The sequence below is a fragment of the Amblyraja radiata genome, chromosome 12, assembly GCF_010909765.2.
Source record: "Amblyraja radiata isolate CabotCenter1 chromosome 12, sAmbRad1.1.pri, whole genome shotgun sequence".
Lineage (NCBI taxonomy): Eukaryota > Metazoa > Chordata > Chondrichthyes > Rajiformes > Rajidae > Amblyraja > Amblyraja radiata.
Genome location: NC_045967.1, coordinates 7,726,818 through 7,750,048, shown reverse-complemented (window position 1 = coordinate 7,750,048; position 23,231 = coordinate 7,726,818). Strand labels below are relative to the sequence as shown.

Here is a 23,231-nt window from a genome sequence, read left to right as displayed (position 1 = left end):
TTTAAATAAAGGATTGTTTACAATGGGGAAACAGAGTGATATATTATCCAATTTTAAAGTCTTTTTTAATTGTTTCCAGATTCGCATACCACTATGTATTATAGGGTTTTCCCTATAGGTTTTTTTGTGCAGTTTTGTGGGAGCAAACATAATCAAAACAATTTCAAAAGGCAAGCAGTCTTCCTTTTCCATCCTTAACCAATCTGGTTGCTGATCCATTTCTTCCAGCCAGAAATTCATATTTTTAATATGGACTGCCCAAAAATAAAACAAAAAATTTGGTAAGGCTAAACCTCCATTTGTCTTTGATTTACATAAATGTTTTTTGCTTATTCTATGATTCTTATAATCCCAGATAAAACTTGTAACAATGGAATCAACTTTAAAAAAAAAAAAAATTGGGGGAGATTTATCGGAATTGATTGGAATAGGTACAGTAATTGCGGTAAAAAGATCATTTTTATAGCATTAATTCTACCAAACATTGAAATAGGAAGTGTTTTCCAACGCTCATGCTTCAATAGCAAGGACGAATAATAATGGGGATAGTGGGCATCCTTGTCTACAACCTCTAGAAAGATTAAATTTAATTGATAACATTTGGTTTGTTAATATTCTAGCTGTTGGGTTAGAATATAAAAGTTTAACCCATGTGCAGTACTTCTCCCCCAGTTGAAAATTTTCCATCATCGAAAATAAATATGACCATTCTACCTGATCAAATGCTTTTTCAGCATCCAACGAAATGATTGCTAGGTCTGCATTAGCAATTCTATTTGAGTATATAATATTGAATAGTCGTCTCAGATTATAAAATGAGTAACGTTTTGGAATAAAACCTGTTTGGTCGGGGTGTATTAATTTGATAATCACTAAACTCAATCTATGAGATAGGATTTTAGTTAATATTTTCTGGTCAGTATTTAAGAGAGCTATTGCTCTATATGAACCTGGTCCTTCAAGATCCTTATCAGTTTTTGGTATAAGTGTTATTGTGTGACACGTCTTCTAATGTCACAGCATTAGAATGCTGTTGATTCCTATTGAGTGACGCATTGAATACAAGTAAAGATTAATTGTATCTTCATAATGATAAATGTCTGCACATGAGAACCCACACAGTAATCAGATCTATGTATGTGTTGAAAAATTACCAGTGAAGATGTAAACAATGCTGAACCTGAGATTTAAACTAGCCTCCCCCAAGCATTACACAATGACATTATGTTTACCGCTGGCTCAGGACAATAAAAATTGCAGTGAAAACGGTAAACTGAAATGACACTGACTAAAACCGGAGGTCACTGTAAGGTCATTGGTGCAGAATGCTATTACATTATTCAGAGCAAAGATCTTATAGCTCCGCTATAAGATCTTTGATTCAGAGGGCAGTCTTAGACAGAGAGTAGAGTGATTGTGAGTTGCAATCTGTGACTAAACAAATTGTGCGGGTGGACAAAAATGCTGGAGAAACTCAGCGGGTGAGGCAGCATCTATGGGGCAAAGGAAATAGGCAACGTTTCGGGTCCAGATCCTTCTTCAGACCCGAAACGTCGCCTATTTCCTTCGCTCCATAGATGCTGCCTCACCCGCTGAGCTTCTCCAGCATTTTTGTCTACCTTCGATTTTCCAGCATCAGCAAATTGTGCAAGTGCATTTATTTTCAGATTAATTACTATTTCAGAGTAGTATTTGAATGTAATGAAGATATTTAAAATATGTGATAGCTGTGTCTGAGGCAGATGTTGTATTATAATCCAGGCGTTCCAATAATGGAAAGATCAAAGGTTTTATGGTACGTGTGTGTAACACCCGAGAGAGTTTGTGTTTTGCGTTATTCCTCTTGGTGCTCTTTTGGAGAGACCAGTGGTGGACGTAAACATGGAAGTGGATATAAACATGGAAGAGACATAAGTTCAGAATCTTTTGGAAACCCCAGACCTATTGTAAATAAAGCCAGTTACCTGAAGGTGTCATACTAAGGTCCTCTTGCCATTTGTTGAATGGGAGAATTGTGGTGACTCCGAACACTGAATGTGTGGATTGCTGGCACAATGCCACCAATGATCATTTAAGATGGGGGAATCATGTCCTGGCTGACAGCAGCCCACTGCATTGTGTTAAAGCCAAGAGATGCATTCCCACTTCTTCAAGCTACATGAAAATATAATATAAAAAATAATATTATGATGCAGATTTTAAAGAGCCACACCAAGGGCTTTTAAGAAATGTTGTTTCATTGGGCCATAGCATACAATAAATGGATAGAGGAGCATCAACAACGTACTTTCACCTCTCTGCAGTTTACATATTCCAGCTCTAACCAATTAATGTAACGTATAACCCATTATACTGAAAAGTAATCCGGTCATACAGTGGCGCTCATTGCTAGATCATAAGATCTTATGAATTACTGCTTGATGATCTGTGATTGGAACCCTGTAGGCATGAACATCAGTTGACTCGCATGGATTACTTGCATTGCTATTTAAATATGTAAAGGACGTTTATTAGCTGAGGAAAGAAATGACCTATTGAAGAATAATTAATCTTATGTGCATTTCAATAGCTCTCAAGTGCCTCACCATCTATTGTTTTCCTATGTAGGATCAAAAGGAGATCCAGGTACTTCAGGTATCCCGGGTACTCCTGGAGCACCAGGTCTGAAAGGTGACCCTGGTTTCCCTGGGTTTGGAGGACAGCAAGGCCCACCAGGTCCACCTGGACAACCAGGACACACATTGGAAGGCCGAAAAGGTGTACCAGGAACTCCAGGCCAGCCGGGCCGACCAGGTAAATCTGGGAGAAGGGGAAGATGAGGACACTGCCTTCTCCTATACACTTGTGCACTATTTGCATGTGTGAAAAATTGTTGTTTAATTTGTGGCAGAGATCACTGAAATCACAATTGTACGCAATGTTTGTACCTTCTCGTTACCACAAACAGGCACATGTTTCTTGGCATATGTCACATCATTTGTACATTTGATTTTCAGAATGTTATGTGCACGTTCTCTGCAATGTTTTCACTGGCTTGGTCATATTCTGATGATTGCTCTTTATGGATTATGGATATATCAAGTCAAGTTTATTCGTCATAAAGACAGAAGAAACTCCGTCTCATCCTCTCCGTTCTCACCGTATGGCAACGGAGGCGTTTGCCTGACCGTAGCAGCTGGAACAGTCCGTTGCTGGGGTGGAAGGGGTCTCCCATGATCTTGTTGGTTCTGGAGTTGCACCTTCTGATGTATAGTTCCTGTAGGGGGGCGAGTGTAATTCCCATAGTGCGTTCGGCCGAACGCACTACTCTCTGCAGAGCCTTCTTGTCCTGGGAAGAGCAGTTCCCAAACCAAATTGTGATGTTTCCGGACAAGATGCTTTCCACAGCCGCTGAGTAGAAGCACTGGAGGATCCTCGGAGACACTCTGAATTTCCTCAATTGCCTGAGGTGGTACAGGCGCTGCCTTGCCTTACTCACGAGTGCTGAGGCGTGTGATGTCCATGTCATATCCTCAGAGATGTGGACTCCCAGGTATTTAAAACAACTCACCCTATCCACAGGATCCCCATTTATCCTCAATGATGTGTATGTCCTCGGATGATGTGCCCTCCTAAAGTCCATGATCAGCTCCTTAGTTTTTTTGATATTCAAGAGGAGACTGTTGTCCTGACACCAGAGTGCTAGATCAGCCACCTCCTCCCGGTAGGCCTTCTCATCTATATATATATATATATAGTTATTTAAAATGTACCTGAATGCTGAAGTCTGTCCTAGAGTTATCCTTATTGTTCACGGACTTAATGGAAAAAGGAGGAGGGAAGATAGAGGTCAAGAAAATAGCCTTTGCTATTAATTGAAAGAAGGAAGATGTTTCGTTAAATATTATGCTCCTCTTCAAGGTTGTATTTTTGTATCAGCATGTGGATTGTAAGTCACCATATGTTACCAAATGAAATGGTTTTCTATGCAGTCGGAATATAAACATATTGCACATAGGTAGGTAGCGGAGAGACTTCTACTTTTGCTTGTTCAAGGGTAATGGGCCGGTCCCACTTAGGTGACCACAGGCGACTGCTGCAAAATTTTCAACATGTTGACAATTTTTCGGCGACAGTGGCGACAATTTTTGCTGTCGTAGGTTTGCGTAGGTGCTGTCGTAGGCTGTCGCCAGTTGTCGTAGGTGAATTCCATTAAAACTAGTCCCTGGCAGTCACCTAAAGAGTCGCCTAAGCGGAACAGGCCATTACAAGTTTCCTGAAATTCCATACTGGTTTGTTGGGGATGCAGCTTGATAAATGTATCATGAATGGTTTCAGAGATGGTTAGTTTCTGTGGGACACACTACATGGGAAGGATGTGGAGGAGTGCAAAGAAATCGTGACCAGCCTGGAGATGGGAGGTCTTGCTGAGCGTACCTCTGTGTCGTTGTTATAAGTTTCATTCTCTGTTTCCTATCCAGCAGCTCACCAGTCTGAGCGGTTGCCAATTGAAATATCCAAGAGCAGGGGTTGCAGCTTGAGTTGTCTGGGGACAGCCCTCAGCGGTCACTAGGGGAAGAGGTGTAGGTTGGAGATGGACACAGGCGGATGGATGGCTGATGATAGCAAGGCTGGAGAACAGTGGCCAATAACTTCCGTAGGGGGGCTGAGGATGGCGGTGGGTTTGCTGCTCCTAGTCCACTGCTCCTAGATCTGCCCCTCGAGAACCAGCAGTTACCTCTATTAGCCTAAGCTTCACAATACTTGCTAGCATGTTACATTTCTATCAGGCTCCCGACACACTCTGCCAGACTTGGTTCAAATAAAATAACACAGCAACATGCCTCATAAGCACACGGGATTTCCACTAAAAAACACATTGGTTGAAGGTTGTGTTTCATATTCCCTTTAGCCCTCAGTCCTGCCCACACATCCCGCCCACTTCGCGAGAGAGTCGTTCCCACTTTGTTCTTATTGATAGGGGACAAAAGTGCTTCTGAAGATTGCTCATCTCACAGCAGAGTGTCCAAAAAGCATAATATTGCAGATGCCAGAAATCCAAAACTAAACCCCAAAATGCTGGAATAAGCTGGGTCGGCAGTGTCTGTGGAAAGAGAAGAAGAGTTAGTTTTATGTCCATCTGAAACATTAAATCTCTCATTCTTTCTCTCCATAGATAACCATAGATTTTAATTGACCTGTCAATATTCCTTGCACGTTTGGTACTTTAGGTTTTTGTTACCGGAGAACGTGTAGTTGTAAGTGAATAATCTTTTGATATGATGTCAAAATGTCGGAGTTGGTCATTCTGTTGAGACTATTGAAGCGAATGAAAAATAAGAATTTTACTTTAGAGTTTAGATTATTTTAAGTCTTATTTCCAAATGAGGAAATCCATGGGTTAGGGAAATGGATCTGTCATGTGACAGAGGAGTGTCGTTGTTCTATCTTTGACTTGATGAATTCCAAGATGGCGCCCAACCCCAGGCGACTGTTTGTGTGCCCGCCACAGAAGCAGATCTAGATATTACAATTGCTCCACACTTTTAAATCTCTACTCCTACAGCAACAGTCCTTATTCCCTTATCGTGTATCTATACACTGTAAATGGCCCAATTGTAATCATGTATTGTCTTTCTGCTGACTGGATAACATGCTACAAACGCTTTTCACTGTACTTTGGTACACGTGACATAAACTGAACTGAACTGAAAAATAAAGAATCATCACAAGAGCACAATTAGATGTGAACAGCTCGCCAGGCCGCTAAAGTCTGTATGACTGTTCATTACAATCATGGCTGATCTATGCTGGCCCTGACTGCTCTTCTGTACCAGTTCCTCACACACCCCAGTTCCTTATTCTTTCAAATGTTTATCCATCTCCACCTTAAATGTATCTGATGAAATGGCTTCTGGTCCCCATGAGGGTAGGGGATTCTAGAAATCCCCAAGAAAGGGCGGTCACAGTGGCGCAGGGGTAGAGTTGCTGCCTTACAGCGAATGCAGCGCCAGAGACCCGGGTTCGATCCCGACTACGGGTGTTGTCTATACAGAGTGTGTACGTTCTCTTCCGTGACCCGCGTGGGTTTTCTCCGAGATCTTCGGTTTCCTCCCGCACTCCAAAGACGTGCAGGTTTGTAGGTTAATTGACTTGATAAAATGTAAAATTGTCCAGTGCTGAGTGATGCCGTACCTGGAGCTTTTCAGCGTACTACATCCTGATCCAGATGCAGACCCAGCCCTCAGTGCCTACACTTAACACAGCACGACAATCGGGTATTGGTTAACCCCTGACATCCGTACTAATCAAGAATCTATCTCTGCCAAAAAATATCAATTGATGGCCTCCACAGCCTTCTGTGGCAATGAATTCCACAGATTCACCACCCTCTGACTAAAGAAATTTCTCCTCATCTCCTTCCTAAAGGAACGTCCTTTAATTCTGAGGCTATGACCTCCAGTCCTAGACTCTCCCACTAGTAGAAACATCCTCTCCACATCCACTCTATCCAGGCTTTTCACTATTCGCTAAGTTTCAATGAGGTTCCCCCTCATCGTTCTAAACTCCAGCGAGTACAGGCCCAGTGGCGTCAAACGCTCATCCTATGTTAACCCACTCATTCCTGGGATGATTCTCTTAAACCTCCTCTGGACCCTCTCCAGAGCCAGCACACCCTTCCTCAGATCTGGGTCCCAGAATTACCATCAATGATCTTATCCTGGAAACAATAAAAATAATGAGGAAATTCCACTCAGCAGAACTTTTAACACAAAATGGAAAATTGTGCAAAGCCATCTAACTATTAATCTAAGAATGGCTGAGTTCCACTTTTTCTGCTTATATTGAGACTTTGCTGCAGTTATACATTGGTATTTTAACTGACTTATTAAGTTTCCAACCAGCAGTATTGTTTGTCATATGGTATATCTGACGCATCTAATGATGAACTTTGGTTGAATCTTGATCCTCCTCAGGTCCATCAGGTTAGCCCTTCAAGCAATAATTAACTTGCATGAATTAGAATTATGACAACAGTAATGTATAGAATATTGAGCAATAGATATGAATTTTCATTGTCTTTTAACTAAAATGTGGATCTTTTCAACACATTTCACAGAATAGCCTGAGCGCTGTTGTTCCAAACTAGTAATTTTTGAAACTCCAAAACAAATTACATTCTCTTCCAAACAGGAGTGAAATTTTGGATTGTTCAATTAATTTTTAACAGAATACAACTGCGCCACTGTGGAATGTAAAAAATAAATGGTACAAACTGTGGTGGTGGAGAAAAGAGTCCAGGAATGAATAACTTACCTATTTGTAGGTTTGCCATATAACTCACCAGGGACCTGATTTCCCTTTAATACTCCTCTGGACTATGTGAGGAAGTTCACCTTTGTCACTTGCACTGGCATATCATCATAGAAATCAAATTTGCTTGGAGCAGAGTACATGCGATTCCTGATGTTCAGTCATGAGTTTAACTCTTGTGACCAAAGACACATTTCTTCCCCCCCCCCCCCCGTCCCTTTTAACCAGACAATGACAGGAAAGCTAGGCCTCACTTTTAGCCAATTTAGGGTGAAATTTGAAAGCATTGAAGGGAGGTACTGGGATTTTGTGTTCCTGTACATTTAAAGTTTTACAAAGGCAAATGGACTGGTCAACAGGGCTACCTCAATGGCCTGTTAATGTCAACCGCTGGGAATCTACAGAAGATCGTTTCAGAAGATGGCTTTCCATTAAGATTAGCAGAGTACTCTTTTTAATATTCCTGCTAGACTTTTACTAGGCTATTGCGTTTCTCCTCACCCATCATCTTCCATTGCATGGCCAATACATTAGAAATTGAAATTAAAAGCATTAAAAAAATGGAAAGTAATACAGGCCATTCCCCACCTCAAAAAGTGGGGGATATATCCTCCATCTCTCCCCCCCCCCCCCCAGAATCAACGCCAGTGTCTTCCACGGTGCAGAATATTTGACAAAAATTATTTTAAATGTGTTATAATTTCAAGTGCTTTTTTTTTTGTTCGTAGTTCGTTAATGCATTAGAATTATACATTTCAACGCACTGTCTCTTGCCCAGAGTAGGTGAATCGAGGACCAGAGGACAGATTTAAGGTGAAGAGGAAAAGATTTCATAGGATTTTGTAGGGTAACGGTTTCCACACAAAGGGTGGTGGGTGTATGGAACAAGCTGCCAGAGGAGGTAGTTGAGGCAGGGACTATCCCAACATTTAAGATACAGTTAGACTGATACATAGGTGGAGGGATATGGACCAAAAGCAGGTAGTGTAGCTGGGACATGTTGGCGGGTGTGGGCAAGTTGGGCCGAAGGGCCTGTTTTCACACCGTATCACTCTATGACTACATTATACCTCCACCATGCATGAATGCTTCAAAATCAAGTAGTCAAGATTTATTGGCATGTACTCAAGCATGAGCAAGTTACATAGAAACATAGAAAATAGGAGCAGGAATAGGCATTCGGCCCTCCGAGCCAGCACCGCCATTCAATATGATCATGGCTGATCATCTAAAATGAGTACCCCTTTCCTGTTTTTTCCCCATATCCCATGATTTCACTGGCCCCAGAGCAAAATGTAGCTCTCTCTTGAAAACATCCAGTGAATTGGCCTCCACTGCCTTCTGTGGCAGAGAATTCCACAGATTCAAAACTCTACGTGAAGAAAGTTTGTTCCTCATCTCAGTCCTAAATGTCCTACCCCTTAACCTTAAACTGTGACCCCTGGTTCTGGACTCCCCCAACATGGGGAACATTTTTCCTGCAGTTACAGTAAGAGTGAAAATCTAGCAGGCAAGCAGGATGCTTTCTCCAACCACCCCCATTTGAAGTCCACTATCTTCCACCGTTTCTACCCAGTGCTTGGTACCTACGTGCAGCAGCCACTGGTTGTCCCCCAGGATGCACCGAGCTGCAGCCTGATCCATGCCAGTCACCAGGGTGAATTCGGCGCAGAGACGCTCACGGCAGCAGTGCAACGCTTCCGACGCCTCCGACGGCCCGGGACTCTTGCACTGAGGCTGCTCCATGGCCGGAGCTGCAGTGAGCGACTCACCAGCCCGGCCATCACTCGCCAGCCCCGGCTCCCCGTCCGCATCTGCCCCCGCCGCTGCTTCTGCTTCCATCCCTCGCTCCGCCCCGCCTCTCCAACACCCACGACCAGGTTGCTCAGAGCGCAGCAGCGCCTCGGCCAAAGCCGGAGACACTGAAACATGTCGAGCCAAAAAGGTGGTGGGGGGCTGCAGCCCCCCCCCGGTTCCGCGACCCATGTAGCATCAAAACCATAATAGGGGTAGCAAAGTCAATGGAGAGAGCTACAGGGCCACCTACAGTCAGTCGGCACATGTATTCAGCTGCAACAAGGTTGCTTGCAAAATATTTGCAATTTCCTACTTAAGTTGATACTATAGTGGAACAGGGTCCAAAATGAGCAGTCAGTATAATCTTCTAAGTTTCCTAATGGTAGATTCTGAGAAAATCAGTTACCTCACCTCGTGTTTGATTCCAATATGGAAGTGAACTTTGCCAGGAGTAACTCAGTGTGTCAGTTACACTCAGTTAGTTAGAGGCAAACTTGCTAACCATTGTTTGGATATAGGCTAAAGATGGATTGGTGTGTTGAGCCTCACTGTCAAGGCCCGTGTACATAGGTGATGCATTAAAGGGTTATTGCAGGGTTTCAGCCGTCAGATTTTTAAGAAGCATGCAACACATGGATCCGTATAGCAGGGGACATCGAAAAACTAATGTGTGAATCTTCATGGTAATGTTGCAGCTTTTAGTTTAGATTTGTTTAGTGTGGAGATACAGCGCGGAAACACAGCCTTCGGCCCATCAAGTCCGCACCGACCAGCGATCCCCGCACATTAACACTATCTTACACACACTGGGGACAATTATACATTTACACCAGGTAAATTACACCTACAAACCTTTACGTCTTTGAAGAGTGGGAGGAAACTGAAGATCTCAGTGAAAACCCACGCAGGTCTCAGCGTGAATGTACAAACTCCGTACAGAGAAGCACCCGTAGTCAGGATGGAACCCGGATCTCTGGCGCTTTGAGGCACCTGCTCTACCGCTGCACCACCATGCTACCGTACTGTTTTGTTAACAGTAAACAGTTTATTAACATGGAGGATAGTCTATTCTTTCAGTACTGTTCCAAATGATCATTTATGCCCAGGGAGAGAAAATCAGGCCCTTGAAAAAATGTGACTCCTCTGTGCAAATCCTGTTTGCTCCAAAAATGTGCAAATCTTCAGTGCACTACCATCCCCAATAACTGCAGATATTGTGTGCAGTTAATCCATCAAATACTTCATTCCACCATTTTAACAGTGGTGCTAACTTGTTCAAAATTTTTTTTTAACGTTAGAGAGAAGAATTAATGGAAGTATTTATCAGCAGGTGTAGTCACAACATTCTTGTCACAAGGCGTAGCGGTAGAGCTACTGCCTTACAGCACCAGAGACCGGGGTTCAATCCTGACCACAGGTGCTTGTCTGTACGGCATTGTACGTTCTCCCCGTGACCTGCGTGGGGATTCTCCGAGATCTTCGTTTTCCTCCCACAATCCAAAGACGTACAGGTTTGTAGGTTAATCGGCTTGGTATAAATATATATATAAAATTGTCCCAAGTGCGTGGGGTAGTGATAATGTGCGGGGAACGCAGGTTGGTGCAGACCCGGTGGGCCGAAGGGCCTGTTTCCGTGCTGTATTTCTAAACTAAACTAAACTAAATAATTTTTCCTGTGCATAGAAATTAATAAACTGAACTTTACTTTTTGGATTATTTAGTATACCTGTTTCTTCTTACAGATTTAAATATTATGAGATTATTCTGAGTGGATAGCTTTGGGCATTTCTGTTGCATGCTTCTATAAAGTGAATAAAATTATACAGCTAAAGCTAAACAGCTGTTGGTATTTATGGATTAACGTAAACTTTTCCTGCTTGATATAGTCCTTATTTTCCCTTTGCTCAAAAGGAAATTGCAATCCTTAATCTTCTGGGAGTGCCAGTGTCAACCAATTTTGGTTTTGATAAATGAAGCAATAATGTTGCTCTGTGTGCGTAAAGCCTAGATGAATTGTGTTTGTGAAATAGTTTTGTAACAGGCTTGTAAGTTTCTAACCACCATTCTCATTCTGTACTGTGCGATGCGCTGACCATTCTTTTTTTTAAATACTATTTTTATTAGAAGCATATACATATAATAACCAAAACACGATTTGCTTACCAATTACATATATACACAGCTTCTATTTTTTATAAAGTTTTTTTTGAAAGATAGAGCTATAGAGAGAAAAGAAATAAGAGGGAAAAAAAAGGAAACTATAAACTAGTAGAGAGGGGAGGGGGAAAAAACAAAGGAGATTACCAATAACACAATTTTGGAGATAGGTCCGTGGCGCGCTGACCATTCTAACGATGAACTCGGATCTTAATAAACTTTGACAATCTCAGGTCGCTGTTGTTGTTGGCTGGGCTGGTGGTGGGACGAACTGTATAAACTTTGTGGCATTAACAGAATTTGCCATGAGGAGCAGCAATGATTTGTAATAGTCATAGAGTGATACAGAGTGGTAGCAGGCCCTTTGGCCAAACTTGCCCACACCGGCCAACATGTCCCAGCTGCCCGCGTTTGGTCCATATCCCTCCAAACTTGTCCTATCCATGTATCTGTCTAACTGTTTCTTAAATGTTGGGATAGTCCCTGCCTCAGCTACCTCCCCCCTACACCCACCCATTGTGTGAAAAAGTCACCCTTCAGATTGTTATTAAATCTTTTCCCCTTCACCTTAAACTTATGTCCTCCGGACCTCAATTCACCTATTCTCGGCAAAAGACTCTGTTCATCCAAAAACCAGAAGGTTTGGATTATTTGATTAAAGAGAGAGTTCTGCCATTCACAGTTTATAAATTAAAAATATATCATTTTAATACATATTAAGATTTGCTGGTACTTATCTGGTCTTGAAACACCATTAAGCAACTGTGGTGGGGTGTTCTAGAACAGACGTGCTTCTTAAACTGGTGAATGGTTCACCCAAGGGTGAATGAAATTATTTTGGTTTGAATGAAACTAGAGGAGTGAACGACTATTCAGATATTTATATTTTTTTTCTATTCTTAAAAAAGGCATTGCCATTAAAGCTCTTATTGGTTTTAATGGCAGTGGAGCTGGAAATGTGATGTTTTTTTCTCTCTACCTATGGGTTTCTAATTTCAAAGTAGCGGAATATTTCCCAAATTTACTGTGATATAACCTTTTAGGGAAGACCAGATGAGCTAGTGGGATCAAAAATTTATGAATGGCAACACTGGAGGATCGCCGTAGGCAACTGTTGAGCTGTAACTTTATTTTGTGTAGCAATTTAGCGACCAAAGTTGATATTTGGTGGCATTGTGAGCTTTCGTCAGGGAGAGTTATAGATAGTTATATTAGTTGGATACTAATATATTAAATCACATACTCCATGTTTTTGAGCTAGTTTTCCAAGAAAAAAACTGCAGTAATCAAAGTCCAAAAGGGTAGGATGGGGCTGAAGCCCAGTTGGCATGGTTTTTTTTTTTATCATTCTAATAGAATAATTTTCCAACTCCAGTGGTAAATAAACTTTTTTTTCACTCCTAGTTTTCTTTACATATTTTTTTATATGTTCAAAAAGTTGAATAAAATAAGCACTTAAGAAATGAGTTAATTTATGTTTTTTGCTTATGTGATAAAATAAATTATATATAAAATTATACACAAGGGAGAATAAGACGAAAACTACCAAAAAAACATAAGAACATTTAGTCGAGGGTGGATTAAATTTTGTGATAAAGACTCAAAGGTGAATGACACTGAAATCGTTTAAGAAGCACTGTTCTAGAGGCAGCTAAAATCTGCCATTAATATCTGATCCGTGGACATTAACAATGAGCATCGAGGTCTCATTATCATTCCTGTCCATTCAGCAGGCTCAGAAGGATCGGACTAGCATCACTAACTTTATTTCCCCTTGATTTTCATACCAGTTAACAAATGACACACTCAGGAGGGTGAAATTTCTATGGAGACACAAGGAACTGCAGATGCTGGTTTACAAAAAGTACAGAAAGTGCTGGAGTAGCTCTGCAGGTCAGGCAGAATCTGTGGAGAAAATGAATCTCTAGATCCATGTTCTCCAGAGATGTGACCTAGACCTGCTATGTTCTCCTCTCAGGGCTCTCTTTTGAATGTTCACAATATTTACACTTTAGAACGTATCCTATATCTTATTTCAACCGTTCAATATAGCAGGTCTATTATTGGAAACATAATTCTGGATTGAAATGCTTGCAATTAATTCATATTAATATTGAAACTTACCGAATAGTGAAAGGTCTGGATAGAGTGAATGTGGAGAGGATGTTTCCACTAGTAGGAGAGTCTAGGACCGAAGTCCATATTCTCAGAATGAAAGGATGTTCCTTTAGAAAGGAGACGAGGAGGAATTTATTTAGTCAGTGGGTGGTGAATCTGTGGAATTCATTGCCACAGAAGGCTGTGGGGGCCAATGGATATTTTTAAGGCAGAGTTTGACAAATTCTTGATCAGTATGGGACGAAGGCAGGAGAATAGGCTAGAGAGGAAAAGATAGTTCAGTCATGATTGAATGGCACAGTGGTCTTGAAGGGGGGAATGGCCTAATTCTGCTCCTAGAACTTATAAACGATGAATTTACGAACTTCAGTAGTCCTGGACACTGAAGATTAAATGCGTTCAAGAATTCAAGTTACTCCCACTGAGCTTATATTCACTGGAATTTAGAAGGATGAGAGGGTATCTTATAGAAACAAATACAATTCTTAAGGAATAGGACAGGCTAGACGCAGGAAAAATGTCCCCGATGTTGGGGGAGTCCAGACCAAGGGGTCACCGTTAAAGAATAAGGGGTAGGCCATTTAGGACTGAGATGAGGAGAAACGTTTTCACCCAGAGAGTTGTGAATCTGTGGAATTCTCTGCCACAGAAGGCAGTGAAGGCCAATACACTGGATGTTTTCAAGAGAGAGTTCGATATAGCTCTTAGGGCTAATGGAATCAAGGAATATGGGGAGAAAGCAGGAACGGGGTATTGATTTTGAATGATCATATTGAATGATGGTGCTGGCTCGAAGGGCCGAATGGCCTACTCCTGCACCTATTTTCTATGTTTCTATGGAAGATGCATGCCAGGTAGGAAACAATCAGGTTGAGTCTCAATACTTTCTATGCATTGACTTGGAGGTAAGATAGTCAAGGGCACCATTACAAACTGCATAAACATTTTCCTTTAGACATCTAGGGAGAAATTTGGAAAAATAAGTGTAACTTATACAAATGGTTTATAGGTCCTGATTTTTTTAATGCAATGTATATTGATTTATTTTATTTGAGTTCAATTGTTTGGTGTGAAAAAACAAGAGCTACAGTTATGGTTGTGCAAAGTTAATTGTTGAAATTATGGCCAGTGATTTATCTTACTCCAACACTATTAAGCACTAACAACATGTAATGTTTCATAGGCTCTCCAGGTTCAGTTGGTCGCCCAGGTGCTCCAGGACTAGGGGGCATTAAAGGAGATAAGGGCACCCCTGGTCTTCCAGGAGGCCCAGGATTTCCAGGACCAAAAGGAGACAATGGTTTACCAGGATCACCAGTAAGTGAAGATTCAACAGCCTGAGATATGTTCAAAAACATGATGATTGTGCCTTGTGAAAGTTTCTCGTGCTCTGGATTTTATCTCCAAACACTGGCATTTAACAAAGAGATAGGCGATTAGTGGGCAAAATTAGAGCACATGGTATTGGGTGTAGGGGGCTGACATGGATAGAAAATTGGTTGGAAGACAGGAAACAAAGAATAGGGATTAACGGGTCCCTTTCAGAATGGCAGGCAGTGACTAGTGGGGTACCGCAAGGCTCAGTGCTGGGACCGCAGCTATTTGCAATATACATTAATGATTTAGATGAGGGGATTGGGGGTAACATTAGCAAATTTGCAGATGACACAAAGCTGGGTGGCAGTGTGAACTGTGAGGTGGATGCTATGAGGATGCAGGGTGACTTGGACAGGTTGGGTGAGTGGGCAGATGCATGGCAGATGCAGTTTAATGTGGATAAATGTGAGGTTATCCACTTGGGTGGCAAAAACAGGAAGGCAGATTATTCTCTGAATGGTGTCAAGTTGGGAAAAGGGGAAGTACAACGGGATCTGGGTGTCCTTGTACATCAGTCACTGAAGGTAATCATGCAGGTACAGCAGGCAGTGAAGAAAGCTAATGGCACACTGGTCTACATAACAAGAGGAGTTGAGTATTGGAGCAAAGAGGTCCTTCTGCAGTTGTACAGGCCCCTAGTGAAATCACACCTGGAGTATTGTGTGCAGTTTTAGTCTCCAAATTTGAGGAAGGACGTTCTTGCTATTGAGGGACTGTAGCGTAGGTTCACCATGTTAATTCCCGGGATGGCGAGACTATCATATGTTGAAAGAATGAAGACTGGGCTTGTATACTCTGTAATTTAGAAGGATGAGAGGATATCTTATTGAAATGTATAAGGTTGTTAAGGGTTTGGACACGCTAGAGGCAGGAAACATGTTCCTGATGTTGGGGAGTCCAGAACCAGGGGCCACAGTTTATGAATAAGAGGTAAGCCATTTAGAACAGAGATGAGGAAAAACTTTTTCACCAGAGAGTTGTGAATCTGTGGAATTCTCTCACTCAGAAGGCAGGGGAGGCCAATTCTCCGAATGCTTTCAAGAGAGAGTTAGATAAAGCTCTTAAAGATAGCGGAATCAAGGGATATGGGGAGAAGGCAGGAACGGATTATTGATTGTGGCTGATCAGCCATGATCACAATGAATGGCAGTGCCGGCTTGAAGGGCCGAATGGTCTACTCCTGCACTTATTGTCTATTTTGTCTGTTAATAATAAGAAATGTGCGGTGTAGCATTTTTGGAAGTCTAACATGGGCAGGAACTACACAGTGAATGGTAGGACTCTGGGGAGTGTTGTAGAGCAGAGGGGTCCAGGAGTACTGGTGCATGGTTCCTTGAAAGTGGAGTCGCAGGTAGATATGGTGGTCAATAAGGCTTTTTGCACAGAAGGCCTTCTTCAGTCAGAGTATTGAGTATAGAATTTAAGAGGTTGTGGTACATTGGTGATGATGCATTTAGAGAATTGGGTTCAGTTTTGGGCACCATGTTATAGGAAAGATGTCATGGTGCTGAAAAGGGTACAGAGGAGATTTACAAGGATGTTGCCAGGACTCGAGGGTGTGAGCTAAAGGAAGAGGTTGAGTAGGCTGGGTCTCTATTCCTTTTAGCGCAGTAGGATGAGGGGTGACCTTTTTGAGGTGTATAAAATCATGAGAGGAATAGATTGGGTAGATGCACAGAGATTCTTGCCCAGAGTAGGTGAATCGAGGACAAGAGGGCATATGTTTAAGTTGAAGCAGAAAAGATTTAATAGGAATCTGAGGGGTAACTTTTTCACACAAAGGCTGGTTGGTGTATGGAACGAGCTGCCAGAGGAGGTAATTGAGGCTGGGACTATCCCAAGGTTTAAGAAACAGTTAGACAGGTACATGGATAGGACAGGTTTGGAGAGATAATGACCAAACGCAGGCTAGTTTAGGTGGGATATGTTGGCCAGTGTGGGCAAGTTGGGCCGAAGGGCCTGTTTCCACACTGTATCATTCTATGACTCTAAAGCAAATCCTGCTGTTGAGCAGGAAAGGAATCATAAAATTAAGCTTAAACTAAACCAAATAGATAAGCTTCACTTACCAAAGAGGTAAAGAGTATGACAATTAATTTGGAAAAAACTAAGGCCCCTTCAATCTGCTCTCAGTGACATCATGGTTGATACAATCTCGCCTTTAACTCTCATTTCTGCCCAAGCCGCATAGTTCTTAACAAATGTAATATTTGTTATATAACAATATAATATACAATATCTACAATATTCAAACCTACAAATTGATAGTGGAAATAAATCAGTTGGCCTCTCAAATTTGTCCCCCTATTTAGTAAAATAATGGCTGATTTGATTTTAATCACAGCTCCATATTACCACCCACCAACTTTCACCCTTTGCTTTCCAAGTATTTATTTATCTCTGTCTTTAAAATATTCAGTGGCTTTCTAAGTTTGAAAATCTCTGCTTCCCTAGTTATGTGGCTTACTGGCACACTGTTCATCACAGTTCAGATGTAGACTGTTCCAATGGTACATCTTGCACCATCCCCAGTACTGGTGCCATTGCCCCAAGAAAGAAACCCTACTTTAGAGTTATTAAGAATGAAAATAAGTCCTTTTGAAAACGTCATCTTTGACCTATGCATTCATTTGTCCAGTGACAATTTACAGATAGACAGGTAGTAATCCAGGTCTCATTATCTATGAAGATTTCTGTTTTAATTTGAGAAATGAAACTCCTCCTCATTTCTGTCTTAAACAATCAACCACTCATTCTGAATTCTGAATCTATGGCTGTTAGTTCAAGTTTCCTTCATGAAAGGAGCATACTTTCAGCAGCATCCTTTCTCACCCTGTCAGAATCTTCAATATGTCACATCTTGCTCTTCTAAACTTCATGAAGTGAAGGTCAAAGCTGTTCAATTATTCCTTCTCAAACAACACCTACATCTCAGGAGTCAACCTGGTGAACATTATCAAAACAGTGATGAACACATGTCAACCCCTCCTTAAATGTTCTTGGTATTCCCACACCCTGTGGTTAGAACTTCCCACTTTTGTATTCATTTTCTCTTTGCAATGAGGCCTTTTTAATAATTCAAGATTCACAATTCAAGAGAATTTATTGTCATGTGGCCCAGATAGGACAATGAAATTCTTGCTTTGCTTCAGCACAACAGAATATAGTAGGCATAAATACGGAACAGATCAGTGTGTCCATATACCATTGAATATATAAATACACACACAAATAAATAAATGGATAAAGTGCATTGGGCTATAAATGTTCAGAGTTTTGTTTGAGTTGAGTGTAATAGCCTGATGGCTGTGGAGAAGTAGCTATTCCTGAACCTGGACGTTGCAGTATTCAGGCTCCTGTATCCTCTACCTGAAGATAGCGGGGAGATGAGTGTGTGGCCAGGATGGTGTGGGTCCTTGATGATGTTGCCAGCCTTTTTGAGGCAGCGACTGCAATAGATCCCCTCGATGGTAGGGAGGTCAGAGCCGACTGGGCAGTGTTTACTACTTTTTGTAGTCTCCTGGGCGCTCAAGTTGCCGACCCAAACCACGATGCAACCGGTCAGCATGCTCTCTACTGTGCACCTGTAGACGAATAACCTGCTGTTCCTACACGCTAACTTTCTGCATGAGCGCTTCTTTCTTTCTTTCACTTTCTTTCTCATGCAAAAGGATGCATTGCAGCATATTGTGGCCTCTTTATATTAAAGAAATAGTCTATCCTCTTCTGTCCATGAAAAAAGTGATGACCTTGCATTCAGCACAATACTAGCCTCAAGCTAGTGTTCCATCCCGTCCTATAAGTATTGAGTACATGTGGAACCGTGTAGGGAGGGGCCAAAGACCAAATTATTTCCTGCAAGTGAACCTGAAGCACTTTATTGTGGAAAGAAAGATAAAAATGTGCCACAGTGTAACATCGCCTTTACATTTGAGGGGAAGGCAGATGAAGCTGATGGAACATCATGCCAATCTTCTTACTTTCAGCAATGCTGCCACTAAATTATCAAACTCCCTTCTCTTTTAGAATAGAACAGGATGTGGGAGGGATTACAACTGCAGGCCACTCATAAATCAGTAGTCTTGTTTCAAGAGCAGCTGCAGGCTGTGGAGGAATTAGTCAATCAGTTAATGTTTTTTCCCATTGGAAAAACATTTCCATGTTCTTTCCAAACCTGCTTCTGGCAAAGAACAAATGTTTAGTCCTCAACTATTCCACAGATCCTCTACTGATAAATACAGAATATTTGTGGTATTAATTTTAAGGCAATTATTTAGACCACATTGGAGGTGCCAAGCTAAGCAACTTTAAACAAGAGTAGCTAGTAAATCCTATCTGTTCTACATGATTTTTCATCAATGCATATCAACTTGAGTACCCAATACGTACAGGTACATATATATGTTTGTTTCACTGATAAATTCTTGTCATTTTTTTTAAAAGTCCGAAATACATAACAGACCTGGCACCATCTGTGGAGAAACAGAATTAACGTTTTAAGTCTTTCATTTTTCATCAAAACCAGTTAAATGTCATTAGCTCTGTCCTTGTTGAGTTGGTACAGAATTTTCTTATTTTATTTCACTTTGATTTTCTGGTAAATTTTTGGAGACTTTTTTGACTTCTAATCTTTAGTGAATCCTTACACATGTTAGTGAGAGGTTAAAAGGGGAGGCTGGCTGGACTATTGTACCTTCCTTAACTTTGGTGCCGCTGTGGGGTTGTGTTGTGTGGTGGACCTCTGTGTTTGTGCTTTTTTTTATTTGTCATGACAGTAAGGAAAATCCATTTTGTTGTCTCTTATGAGATAATGACAATAAATTGAATCCAAATCCAAAAAGCCTGTGTTAGGGCGGGCCAGTGGTGCAGCTGTTAGAGCTGCTGCCTCACATCCCCAGAGAAATGAATTTGATCCCGACCTCAAGTGGTGCCTGTGTGGAGTTTCCTCCAGGTGCTCTGGTTTCCTCCCACATCCCCAAAATTGTGGGAGTTTGTCGGTTAATTGGCCTCTGTAATTTGCCCTGAGTTTGTAGGGAGTGGATGAGAAAGTGGGATAAAATAGTCTTGTATGTATGTGTGATCGATGGTTGGCATAGATTCTGAGCCAAAGGGCCTGGTTCCATGCTTTATCTCCAAACTGAACAAAACAAAACAAATCTGAACTACTCTGAATGCAGTGAATGTTTGGAAAGAACCTATAATCATGTTAAATAAATGATACTTCCAGATTTCACCTGTCTAGTCATTTGGTAACAGGTTAACATAACCATTTGAAAACTGTTTGCTTCTCATTATTTTAGGGCAACCCAGGATCATCAGGGTATAATGGACCAAAAGGAGACCCTGGTTCCCCAGGTCTTCCAGGATTTCCAGGTAAGAGAGTAGCCACCAGTGTTTCTCTAAGAGTTCTTCCTGCAGGGATCTAGTCCAACAGTTCTTGAAGAAGCATTTGAAAGACGTTTGATGAGGTTCTGCAATGTAGGCTGCTCTGGAAGGTTAGATCACATTGGATTCAGGGAGAGCCAGCCCACTGGATAGAGAATTGGCTTCATGGAAGGGAGCAGAGGGGGATGGTGAAAGGTTATTTTTTTGGAATCAAAGCCTGTGACTGGTGGTGTGCGTCAGTAATTGGTGCTGGGCCCATTGCAGTTGTGGTATGTATTGGCGATTTGGATGACAATGTACAAGCCATGATTAATATGTTTACAGATGACACCAAAATGGGTGGTGTCGTAGATGGTGAAAATGGTTATCAAATATTACAGCAGGATCTAGATCAGTTGGCCAAGTGGGCTGAGGAATGGTTGAGACAGTTTTATGCAGATAAATGCCAAGTGTTGCATTTTGGAAGTCAAACTAGGGCAGAATCTTCACAGTGAATGGCAGAGTCGTGGGGTGTGTTGTACAGCAGAGTGGTCTAGGAGTGCAAATACATAGTTCCTTGAAAGTGGCATCACAGGTAGATAGGGTGGTCAAGAAGGCTTTCGGTACATTGGCCTACGTCAGACAGGATATTGAATATAGAAGTTGGGATGTTATGTTACAGTTGTACATCGGTGAGACAACTTTTGGAGCATTATGTTCAGATTTGGACACCCTGCTGTTGGAAGAATGTTGTTATGCTGGTAAGAGTGCAGAGAAGATTTACCGGGATGTTGCCAGGGCCTGCGCTTTAGGGAGAGCCTGTGTAGGCTAGCATGTTATTCTTTGGAGCACAGGAGGTTGATTGGGTGATCTTATAGAGGTCATATACGATCATATGGTGAATAGATATTAGATAATAGAGTCTTTTACCAAAAGTGGGGAAATAAAGAACCAGAGGACACAGGGGAAATATTTAATGGGAAATTTAAGTGCAACTTTTTAAGTTGGTGGTGGTGGGTATATGCAACTAGTGCCAGATGAGGTAGTTGAGATGGGTACTATAACAACATTAGAATAGGTACATGGATAGGAAAGGTTTAGAAGGATATGGGCCACAAGTAGGCAGGTGGTACTAATGTAGATGGAGCATCTTGGTCGGCGTGGGCAAGTTGGGGCAAAGGGCCTGTTTTCATGCTCTATGACTCTATACATTTCTACAGTATAGCACAACTTATTTGTGCATGAATCAAAGACATTTTAATCTAAAATTGCTGAACATATAATTGATGTACTATGATGGGACAGCATACTTGTACAGTTAGTTGAGCTGCTGCCTTACAGCTCCAGCAACCTGTGTTCAATTCCTGACGTCCAGTGCTGTTTGTCTGGAGTCTGCAGCTTCTCTCTGGAACCAAGTGCCATTAACCCAGTTCCTCCCAGACGACACAACAGTGATTGGGCTGATCACCAACGGTGATGAAACAAAATACAGAGCGGAGGTGCAGAACCTGGCGGACTGGTGCGCACGTAACAACTTGTCACTAAACACCTCCAAGACCAAGGAGCTGATTATTGACTTCAGGAGGTCCCATAATGAAGAATACGCCCCAATCTCCATTTACGGGGAAAGTGTGGAGAGAGTGTCCAGCTTTAAGTTTCTGGGCACTCACATTTCAGAGGACCTCACATGGTCCACCAACACCGCTGCGCTGGTCAAGAAGGCACAGCAACTACTGTTCTTCCTGAGGACATTAAAAAAGACTGGTCTGCCCCAACAGCTGCTGACAACGTTCTACCGCTGCACCACAGAGAGCATATTAACGTATGGCATCTGTGTGGTATCTCAGCTGCACGGAGGCGGAGAGGAGAGCTCTTCAGCGCGTCGTCCACAGAGCGCAGAGGATTATTGGGACACAGCTACCAGTCTTGGAGGGCATCTACCACACACGGTGCCTCAGGAGGGCCGTCAGCATCCATAAAGACTCCTTACACCCTTGTAACGGACTGTTCGAACTACTTCCCTCCGGCACACATTACAAGTCCTTCTACGCCCGAACCTCCAGACTCAGAAACAGCTTTATTCCCAGAGCTATAGCTGCTCTGAACCGGCCCTGCTGAGTGCCCCCCATCCCCCCTGGACTCTCCCTCGGATGGTCACGTCACACAGCTTATTTATTTATTTTACTTTTATTTTACATCGGTTGGAAGCTGCATACTAAATCTCGTTGCACTGATGTGCAATGACAATAAAAGATATTATTATTATTATTATTATTATTATTATTATTATTATTATTATTATTATTATTATTAAGCTATGAGTATGGACCAGGCCTTTATACAACACAGTGGTGCAGCTGGTAAAGCTGCTGCCTCACAGCGCCATTGACCTGGGTTCAATCCTGACCTTGGGAGCTCTCTGTGTGCATGTTCTCCCTGTAATTGCATCGGTTTCCTCCGGCTATTCCGCTTCACTCCCACATCCTAAAGACGTGCGGGTTTGTAGGCTAATTTGCCACTGTGTAAATTATTCCTAGTGTGCGGTGAGTGGATTGGAAAGTGATCACGTAGAACTAACATGATCAGATGATCGATGGTCAGCATGGACTCGGTGGGCCGAAGGGCCTGTTTCCATGCTACTACTTTCTGTCGGTCAATCAAAAAACACAGTTGTCCCTTGGTTACGTAACATCTCTTAACTCCACAGTGAGTCCAGGAGTACAATGTGTGATCGCCCCTTCAGTGTGACGTGGCCCAATTTCTCTGTGGCTCTAACTCTCAGTGCGATGTGCAACCATAAACATGAAATGGCTCTTTGGATAAATATTGAATTGTGTTGAAAGATGTGGTTTCATCCAGGTTCCCACTTACTTTGCAGGGGTGAAAGGAACTCCCGGATCTTATGGATTGAAGGGACATCCAGGTCAAGTTGGTCCACCTGGTAATCCAGGTAGGGTTTAATTAGCTTGGCATTCTTTACATTTGATTAGCCTATGTATGCTGAGAAAGGTAAGCCTGTCCACTGAGGTAATTGTATAGAAGAGGTCTCATGGCGGGTGCCTGAGAGCGAAATTCACTCTCCTTAATGTGATAATGAAGAAAGAGGACAATAAGTAGTTCACATG

The 23,231-nt window shown here is 42.0% G+C and overlaps 1 protein-coding gene across 7 annotated transcripts in view; it reads left to right on the top strand.

Annotated features, from left to right (window-relative positions):
• col4a5 (collagen type IV alpha 5 chain) overlaps positions 1-23,231 on the top strand; it is a 256,174-nt gene that overhangs the window by 212,707 nt on the left and 20,236 nt on the right. For 6 of the 7 annotated variants that reach the window (XM_033030174.1, XM_033030172.1, XM_033030173.1 and 3 more), the window contains 4 exons: positions 2,608-2,793; positions 14,549-14,682; positions 20,043-20,115; positions 22,985-23,056. In XM_033030174.1, coding sequence (XP_032886065.1) covers positions 2,608-2,793; positions 14,549-14,682; positions 20,043-20,115; positions 22,985-23,056 — 465 coding nt within the window. The remainder of the gene's footprint in view (positions 1-2,607; positions 2,794-14,548; positions 14,683-20,042; positions 20,116-22,984; positions 23,057-23,231) is intronic. The other variant, XM_033030177.1, reaches the window with a different exon arrangement.